Below are 10,363 nucleotides of genomic sequence, written 5' to 3' on the forward strand. Positions count from 1 at the left end.
ATATTTTTGCCATTGATTTCTAGAGAGAGTGGTAGGGAGGAAGAAGGGGGAGAGAGAAAGAAAAAAAAAAATCCATGTGAGAGAGACACATCAATTGGTTGCCTCCACACCTGTCCCTGCAGGTGCTGGGAACCTGCAACTGAGGCACATGTCCTTGCCCAGGAATTGAACCTGTGACCCCTTGGTTCGGTCCTTGGGCCAGTGCTCTAACCACTGCGCAACCAGCCAGAGCTGTAATGTCATTTAAGATCGATATTTCCTTGTTTAACTTTCTATTTGGGAAGTTGTCATTATTTGTTTGAATAGGCTCTCTGTTCCCTTTTTCCTCTCTTTTCCTCCTTTAAGGGGATAAACAAAGGAGTCTTCCCATTTCACCATGATGCTATGGTCACTCTCTAGAATATTTAAAATCATTGGCATAGCTCAAGATGCATCTGGCTTGCATCAGGGGCAAATCAGCTTCTCAGATTACTTGTAAGCAAAAGGTTTAACTATTCCCTGTTCTGGCCCACAGGAGGCCCTGGAGGCGTGCCAGACCCGCATCTCCAAGATGGAGCTACAGCAGCAGCAGCAGCAGGTGGTGCAGCTGGAAGGGCTGGAGAATGCCACTGCCCGGAACCTTCTGGGCAAACTCATCAACATTCTTCTGGCTGTCATGGCAGTTCTTTTGGTCTTTGTCTCCACCGTAGCCAACTGCGTGGTTCCTCTTATGAAGACTCGCAACAGGACGTTCAGCACTTTATTTCTTGTTGTTTTCATTGCCTTTCTCTGGAAGCACTGGGATGCCCTCTTCAGCTATGTGGAACGGTTCTTTTCATCCCCCAGATGATGCTGGCAAAAGAAGGCAGTGCTCCCCTACCCTCTGGCGAGTGCATGCAGCAAAGAATTAGACAGCAACTTACCTACTCTGAAGTTTTCTACAACAACAAAAGAGTTGAGTGAATCTGTTTACATTTAGAATAATGTTTTTTTCTTCAAGAGACGCAATTGCAATAGTATTTTTTAGATTTTATCCAAGAAGTTTTTTGGGCAAAATTCTTGGATCATTTTTATGTAGCATGATTTTCCTTGGGATGCAAATCTTAAACAGTCCTTTAACATGAACCAACAATCTGGAGCACACTGAAGGGCATCTAAAATGTGGCTTGAAAAACTGCACTAAAACCCACTAAAAAGATGCAAAAACCTGATTAGGGAAACCAGTTAAACCTAACACCCTGCCTTGTCTGGGCTCACCACCTCTCCCCTCCCAGACTAACTTTACTGTGAAATCCTACCACATTCCATGTCTGAATTTTTGGATTCAGGGCGGATTTTCCTTGTCCGTGGAAGAACACATGGATCTCCCTGGCTTTCTCACCCAAGTTGGCCACTTGTGCTAATGCTGGAAGTATGATTGCTTTTGAACCTGGCCCCTTAACCTTTGCTAGGATACAAGTGTGAGAGCATCATGGCCCACAGGATCACTGCATAGTCCTACTACAGTGTTTTGAAGTAGCCCTCCAAATACTTAATTTTAAGCAAAATCCCATGGCCGCACTTTTAAGGTTTTTTTAAAAACGTGTATAGTCATCAATTAAAAAAAAAATCCGAACAGCATACTTGAAGAATGTAATACTCAAACTCTCAGTGCTTCCTTATGGTTTCTAATAGGATTTTTTATTGTTATTATTATTATTGGGTGGTTTGTGTTTTTTTGTTTTGCTTTTTGAAAGGGTTGGGAGGATCTTTTACTTTTCCTTTGAAATAAAGAAGTGATGTTTTTAAATGAAGAAATGTGTGGATATTTAAGTGTGCTGCTCCCTCTTGTCTTGAAACAGTTTGAGTAAAGGAAGACTTGCTATAAATGCTGCCCTCTGATGCCCTTGTTTTATGATGCAGCTTAAACTCCTTTGTCTGGCTGCTGCTGCTGCTTTTTGGTGTTTGCTGCCCCACCACCACCACCACTTCATGGGCTTGGTTTGGTTGGAGAGGAAAGGGGTGTGCAGGGAGAAGCTGTTTCCACAAACCAGCATGATAGGATAGAGATTTTTTTGCCCCAAGAAAATGTTCACTCAGTGACTTTGGGCTGAGCTGTCTTTAGGAAAAAATGAGACTATGGGAGTCATAAATAATTCCTTGTGTTTCCTTAATTTATTTTTTAACACCTCCTAATTACTGAAACCAAAGTGATTATGAATCTTGTGTCTGCATTTTGGCCCCCACATCCTTAATTTCAAAGCTTTATTTTGTCTGCCTGAGAGAATTGACTGAAGGTGATTCTCCCTAAAGAGCAGAGAAGGAGATATCAGGTTAGAAGGACCCACGTTTGGGGTGTAAAGTTTTGTCGGCTTCCTTTTCATATAGACTGTCATTAACATAATTATGCTCAGTGGACTTTTATAGACAGTTTAGAAAAATGGACTGAGACTTCTTCCCCTTCCTATAACCAGTTCCATCATCTTGGAACTTGGGCTTTTAGAGTTTATCTAGAAACTTTGGCTAATCTTTTCATATTTGCAGCATTAAGTCACAAAATGTTGTTCCTCTTAGCCTCAGCTCTGTGCAACCAAGTAATGAGCAAGGGACACATGATGTGCCCCAAACCATGCTTTGCCTGTGTCCCCCTATCCCGGGGAATTCCTTTGAAACTAGATTAGCATTGCCTTGTCTGTCTGACAGCATGGTTTACATGGCAGCTCCAGCCTCTGGTGGCTTTGGCAGGCTGGCCTTCTCAGAGTCAGCATGTTGTTACCATAATCATTTTGATATTTTAACTCAGGTACCCCAGTCTTCATTCTATCCCCAGATGATTGTAGCATACCTGTTAGCTCTGTTGACCTCTCAAAATTAGTGCCCAGAGCAGGGACCAGGGTGGATTTTTTTTTTTAATCTCAAGGGAGATTTCTCTTTTAAAAAATAATTGGAACCAATTCATGTTCAGGCCAAAAACAAATTGTTCCCAAGCCTATGTATTTAAAATGTTAACTTTGTCTAAAAATATTGCAGTGATTTTAGACCAGAGTGCCAAAGGATACCATGACCTTGTTGAACTAGCACAGTTTGTTCTTTCTGTTTTAGCTTACGGCTCAGAATAGAGAGCCACAGTTCTCCAGTTTTTCTAAGATGGAACCTTTGCGTCCCCTAAACTGTGTAGAGGCTACTAAGTTTTGTGGGCACTGGAAGTCACTGTGATAGATGAATTTCAATTATTCCTTATGCCGTGGGATGGTTTCTATCAAAGGAATGTTGTTGCCTCTGGAAAGCCCCCTGATCTCCCAGCCAAACATGCCTGTGCTAACTTTCCATTCTCCTCTCTCAAACTGTCTTAGGAAGGACCTTCAGGCTGGGTCAGGCACAGTAATGGCCTTCTAGCTCTCTTGTTTCTTGATTGTTCAGCAGGCCCAACAGTTGTCTGCATTTAATGCTATTTGTAACTATGAATATGGTTTGATGCCTTTCCCCATTTTCTGCTGCCCATACCTATTACCTTTGAGTTGAGTTTCTTTGCATTGTGACTGTTCTTGGATTCTCCTGTCTGTTCAAAGCTCTTCTATAACCTTGCTCTAATAATTTAACGATTGTTCTGTAGGTGGAAAATTCCCATCATTTTAATGCTTCTTCTCTTTTAAAGACTACATGCATTCCCTTTGAAATGAAGCATTCCTGGATTACTTGTTAGTGGTGGTGCCTGAGGCTAGCTGTGGTAGCCTGGGTGACACTGTTCAGGTTATAGAATGACTAATATTTTACATTTTTTAATGATAATTGAAGGACATGTCTGTCTGCTCCAATTTCAATTTCTTGGTATATACTCAGTACATCCTAGCAAGGAAGGCTTTCTATTCCAGTGGCTCCTTAAGCAAAAGTAGGTTAAATTTTACACTTCACATTGACTGGAACCTTTTCTCTCCCTTGTGCCACCCAATTGACGTAAAAATCTGATACCAAGGAAAATACTGAAATTAAGCCTTCCTTGCTAGTCATGTCCTAATAATGAGCATATTTTCATGTGTCTTTCACTACATTTGGTTTTGTTTCTAATTTCATATTCCTTTGAGGTACAGTCAGATGAAATGCTGAATTCCGAGTGAGTTCCAGTACAGAGCTGCCTATCAGCTTTGGAAAATATGCATCCAAAACAAAACCAAATATTCTAGTCAACAAATTCACAAAGGCAAAATTATGGTTCCCACCCCTAAATGAGACTGGGGATTTTGAATGTGGCTCTAAGAGTTAACATTTCTATCTGTGTGTTATGTATGCTAAGTGATATCCCCAGTAGGACTGACTACTAGACTGTAAGTGTGTTTTATCAAAGTGTGTAAGAATAAAAACTCGCACGAATTGAAAAGTACAGAAATGACACTTGTGAACGTGTGAACGTTAACACTGTAGTTGATAGATCTTAAGCTGCTAATTGTTGAGAGAGAATTACATTTATGTTTTGTCTGGTTGCTGCAGATTCTCAGCAGCACTTTTACTGTATATACAAATTGAAATAAAGACCTCAGCTATTAACGAGGTGGTTGGACTTGGTTTTGTTTTGCTCTTTATTTTTGCATATTCCATTTCCAGTGACAAGTTTGTCAGTCTGAAAACCTTCCACTGGTTTGTGCATTAGAAACTGTGTGTATGTGTTGTGTGAGTGCGTGCATGTGCTAGTATATGTTTAGCCAGTATCTTGAAACTGTAACTGATAGCTGAGTGGCTATCAATGTCTCCCTGGATTTATACACATCACTTCAGATGTGGCCTTTTGCCACAATTCCTTTAGACTGTTAAGACTGCCTTTTAGACCTTTGGAGGGAGTTCTTCAGAGGCAGTACTCCCCAATTCAGCATCTGAAGATCCCACAGTGGGGATGGTAATCCCTGTCCATTTGTTAATAAACAAATGTTTTGATGGGTGTATAAACATACTTTGTAAACATTTAACATTCAAGTTCTATGTGCATGTAAGGGGTTTATCTAGCCTAATTCCATGGATGGTTTTGTTGTAGAGGTAGTAATTTCTTTATTTTTTGTTAATCCTCACCTGAGGGTATTTTTCCATTGACTTTTAGAGAGTGGAAGGGAGAGACAGACAGAAACAATGATGTGAGAGAGACGCATTGATTGGTTGCCTCCCACATGCACCCTGACCAGGGCCGGGGATCAAGCCTGCAACTGATATACACGCCCTTGACTGGAATCAAACTGGAACTCTTCAGTCACCAGGCCGATGCTCTATCCACTGAGTCAAACTGGCTAGGGCTGAGGTAGTAATTTCTATTAGTTTTTTATCTATGGAAGGCCTCTGGAAATCCAGAAGCTTAATCTTGCCTTTGACAGGGTACTAAGCAGGGACCTGGTGCTGGTGTCTTACTTCACAGTCCCAATCTGCATTTCAAGATATTTGGGGCCATACTTCTGGTTTAGTAGCTCTGTTCTTCCTACCACATCTATGAACTAGAAACATCACACCCATCTTGATCCTTCCTAGTAGATGTTGTGAAAATAAGAGAGGTCTCTTGAGAAAGTTTTTAAAATTGTTGTGAGAATGCCCTTCCTTAAGCTTCTAGAAACAGAATGCAGGTTGTACGTTGCCCAATCCCAAGGGGCTCGGTAAGTAAGTTACACTATGAAGGATACAGCTTAGTGTTGTATAGTGCATAATGGGCACAAAGAGCAGCTCTGATTATAGGTGATATGTAATTTCAAAGCCTGCTTTATTTTCATTCATTAAAAACGAGAATGGAAGGCTGGTAGCATAAATCTGAGAAGTTGCCATGTAGCAAACAGATTGGGGAGGTAAGGGACAGTATGGCCAACTAGAAAATGTGTGACTCACCTAAAGGATTCAAATGTGTTACTTTTAAACTCTATGGACTAAGTCTAGGTAGAGTAGCTACATTTGTTGAGTACTTATTGAATGCCAACCATAATGCTTAGTACTTGACATGTAGTTCTCAATTCCCCCACAATCTCCCACAAGCAATGTTGTCCTGGTTGTGGAGCTAAAGACACAAGCATGAATTAAATGGCTTGCTCAAAGTTACACTGGCAGGATATGGAACAAAAGATGAGTGTCCGCAGTGTGTCAGTATAAGAATTAATACAAACCAAGAAGAAAAGTCAACTCGATAGAAAATAGACAAAGGTAATGAAAAATAGTTCACAAAAATGAAACGAATTACCAATAAGCATTCAAAAGAAAATGTTCAGCTTTGTGTGTAAATCAGTGCATTAAATGGGGGGGGGGGGGGGTCCAGTTGTGGAATCGTCTCCTATTTACATTTAAAATATTTTTGTGTAAATATATATATGTAAATATATAGAAACATAATTGCATAGAAAACTGTCCTCAATAGTTACTTCTGGGAAAAGGAGTGGGAGTAATTGTGGGACTTTGATGCTTGGCTCCTGTAAAATATGGATCTCTTAACATGAATGTATTTGTGTATTTTTATTTTTTATTTATTTATTTTAAAATATATTTTATTGATTTTTTTACAGAGAGGAAGGGAGAGGTATAGAGATTTAGAAACATCGATGAGAGAAACATCAATCAGCTGCCTACTGCACACTCCCTACTGGGGATGTGCCCGCAACCAAGGTACATGCCCTTGACCGGAATCGAACCTGCGACCCTTGAGTCCGCAGGCTGACGCTCTATCCACTGAGCCAAACCGGTTAGGGCTATTTGTGTATTTTTAAATTAAAAATATAAAAACTTAGCCGAGCTGGTTTGGCTCAGTGGATAGAGCGTCCGCCTGAGGACTGAAGGGTCCCAGGTTTGATTTCTGGTGAAGGGCATGGATCCCCAGTGGGTGGCGTGCAGGAGGCAACTGATCAATGATTCTCTCTCATCATTGATATTTCTATCATTCCCTCTCCCATCCTCTCTGAAATTTATATATATACATACATATATATATATATATATATATATATATATATATATGTAAAAACTTAAAATAATAAGTCCATTGAGGAGAGGTAAAAATTTTTAAAAAGGTTGATAGTGTTCCTAATGCCAGGCTATAATTGACCATCTTTTTCTGGGCTTGGTGGTCAAATGGATATCCTGCTGCCAGAGGGCACAAGTGGAGAAGTGCTTGCAGCAACTGGGATAGCCTATTCAGTTCAGCTTTTCATTCATCCAACAGCGTTTGAGAGCCATTCTATACAAGACAGCGCTGTGGGGATGTGCTGAATCCAGGGGAAAGGAACGTGGCAGGAGGAGATGCATGTTGTCATAGAGTCAGAAGCCATGTGTGGGAGTGAGGAGGAGGAAGCAATTCTGAGAGGCAATTGGGAAAGGCTGGATGGAGGAGGGAGTGGTATCTGAGCTGAGCGATGATGGGTTTTTGATGAGTGGAAATGAATGAGGAGGGCATTCCACATAAAAGGAACCATATTAGCAAAACTCACAGAAGTGAAAAAGGCCAAGATGAGTAGATCAAGCAATGGATGTGAGCCTTGGATGGCTGGTAGGCTGCTTTGGAAGAAAGTGTGAATCAAGAACAAAGTTAAAGTGGTAGGGGAGGTAGGTTTTAAGAAATCTCAAATGCCAGGCTAAGGTTTGCCCTATGGTTGCAAGAGAAGCCATTAAAGCTGTTGGGAGGTGTAATGATCCAGCCTTGTGTTTAAAGGTAATTATAATACTTTCTAAAGGAACCTGTAGCCTTTTTCATGTCATTAAGTCAATTGGCTGGTTGAGAAATGCTGTCCAAGGTATTTGATCTTTTGCCTTTTGATCCTATAATGGGAGGAGCTGAAATTTTTATTTGGTATCTAGGAAGTGAGGGTATAGGAAGCTCAGAGTCCAATTCTTGTTACAAAAACAAACAAAAACAATCCCTGTCACCTTTGGCATTAAAACTCTTAAATGCGCCCCCCTCCACCACCCTCAGTGTGGCTAGTGGATTGAGCATCGCCCCATGCACCAAGAGATCTCCGGTTGGATTCCCAGTTGGGGCACATGTCCGGTTGCGGTTTTGGGCTCAACCCCCCCAGTGGGAAGGTGTGCAGGAGGCAGCTGATCGATGTGTGTCTCTCATTGATGTTTCTATCTCTCCCTCTCCTTCTCTTTAAAAAAAAAATCAATAAAACATTTAAAGAATTTTAATTCTTAAATGCTAGAGCAAAAGGACTTGACAAAATTTATTCAGGTTTCTGCTTTAATGCTTAAATTGTCCAAAGGAATATTCTTTTAGAAGACTTCATTTCAACAGTTATTGAGACTCCTATTAAATGTACAGCAAACCATGATGGGAATAAATGACAACCCCTATACCTTAAAGAGAAGATACTGAGAATTAAATGAAATAATTATACAGTGCCTTGCCCAGCAACTGACGTAGAGTAAGCTTCACAAATAGTCTCCATTATTAATATTATTTTTTAAAGATGTTTTTATTGATTTTAGAGAGAGGGTTAAAGAGATAGAAACATAGATGAGAGAGAAACATCAATGGGCTGCCTCCTGCACCCCGCCCCCACTGGGGATTGAGCCCCCAACCCAGGCATGTGCCCTGACCAGGAATCAAACCAGTGACCTCTTGGTTTATGGGTTGGTGCTCAACCACTGAGCACACCAACCGGGCTATTAATATCAATAATAGACTGATAATTCCTTGAAGACAGCGATTTGTCTCACTCATCTGGATCTCTTTAGAATATATCATGTTTCCCATTCTTACCCGAGGAAAAGGGCCCAATAGCCAGAATTTGAGCTGTCCCTGACCAGCCCTGACTCTTGAGTTGGTTTGGGAAACCCAAAAAAATCAGTATAGGTCAAATATACCCTGACAATAGAAACAACAAAAGAGAACATCACAGCCATGGAGAACAAACTTGCAAATGGACTCCCATACAATTGGCTAATGATAGATTTTACTGGTGCTTTCTTAACCACAAGGACATTGTTGTGTTCATGGCTTTGTCCTTAATGCCTGGAATGGTGCCTGGCACTTAAAAGGTGCTTGTTAAAGAGTGGAATTTTAAAATGTTCTTTATTGAATACCTTTTCTGTGCCAGACACAGTGCCACTTGTTCCCCTTTTAATTCTTACAGCTCCTCTGAAGAGGAGGTGGCATAAATTCCGTGTTGCAGATGAAAACAGAAGCTCAGATAGGTGGTTGGATTTCATCCTATAGATAAGCCACTCCACTAGTAAATGGCAAAGTCAGCTTTTGAATTCAGCTGAGTTTGCCATAGGCCCATGGTATTTCTACTATTCCATTTGGCTGGACAAAGAATCAGATTTATGGATTTCAGACTCTTTGACCTTGAGAAGGCAAATTACTTTTTCTGGGCCTCAGTGTAAAGTCAGTCACCTTAGTTCTTTTCCAGCACAAAAATGATATTCTTAGTACAGTGCTTGATGCCCAGCTCACAATCTTCTTAGAAGCATAAGCTGTAATCACTGAGCTGATTAAGCATCAGGACAAGACAAAATAGGAGTATGTAGCTGAGGTCTAGGTATGACCAAAATGGGATTTGTGGAGGGAGGGAGCAGGAAGCCAGGGGAGGAGGATGTAAATGTAACAAAATGTCTGCATGATAGTGGGTTCATGGGTGTTCTGTACTCTTACTATGAAATATTTCATGAGCTAAAAGAAAAAAACAAACAAACACGGTATCATGGCAGTGACATAGCACATTAATGGTTGATAATTGGGCCAATTCCTCTCAATATGTTCTTTTTTTAAAATATATTTTATTGATTTTTTTACAGAGAGGAAGGGAGAGGGATAGAGAGTTAGAAACATCGATGAGAGAGAAACATTGATAAGAGAGAAACATCGATCAGCTGCCTCCTGCACATCCCCTACTGGGGATGTGCCCGCAACCAAGGTACATGCCCTTGATGGGAATTGAACCTGGGACCCTTCAGTCCGCAGGCCAACTCTCTATCCACTGAGCCAAACCGGTTAGGGCCCTCTCAGTATGTTCTTCATGAAATCTGCACGTTGTGTTCAACCGGTCAGAATTCTTACAGAGCACATCAACACATCTGTGGCACTTCAATGCTCTAAAAAACATATAGTATCAGTTTTATCCCATTTAATTCTTCATTTACTGTAATGATTAAAGGCTCATGGGTTATCTGAAAGAAGTAGTTGCAAGCAGCTTAAAATGTTCTCATCATGTCCTTTAAAAGAATAAGTATTAATTTTAATAATTGATTTTTCAAGCACAAAATGTAAAAGTTTCAAACATAATGTCACAAAGTGTTTTTGTCCATTTTAAATGCTCTATCGCATAGTTTGGTTTTTCTTCATTTTAAGACCCCTTTATCCAGTTCCAAATATGTATATATATATGTATTTTAATGTATCAATGAACCTTTTTCTTAGATAAATAAGCTTAAAGAGTCTGTGTAACTCGTGAATGTG

General features: G+C 40.4%; 1 protein-coding gene across 11 annotated transcripts in view; it reads left to right on the forward strand.

Annotated features, from left to right (window-relative positions):
* Nucleotides 1–4,500, forward strand: part of TMCC1 (transmembrane and coiled-coil domain family 1) — a 152,184-nt gene extending 147,684 nt beyond the window's left edge. For all 11 annotated transcript variants that reach the window (XM_070433568.1, XM_070433571.1, XM_070433569.1 and 8 more), the window contains one exon: nt 515–4,500. In XM_070433568.1, the coding sequence (XP_070289669.1) occupies nt 515–829 (315 nt within the window). In that variant the 3' untranslated portion in view covers nt 830–4,500. The remainder of the gene's footprint in view (nt 1–514) is intronic.
* Nucleotides 4,501–10,363: the final 5,863 nt, after the last annotated feature.

The sequence above is a fragment of the Myotis yumanensis genome, unplaced genomic scaffold (assembly GCF_028538775.1).
Source record: "Myotis yumanensis isolate MYYU_CA2020_CCGP unplaced genomic scaffold, mMyoYum1.0.hap1 SCAF_14, whole genome shotgun sequence".
NCBI classification, from domain to species: domain Eukaryota; kingdom Metazoa; phylum Chordata; class Mammalia; order Chiroptera; family Vespertilionidae; genus Myotis; species Myotis yumanensis.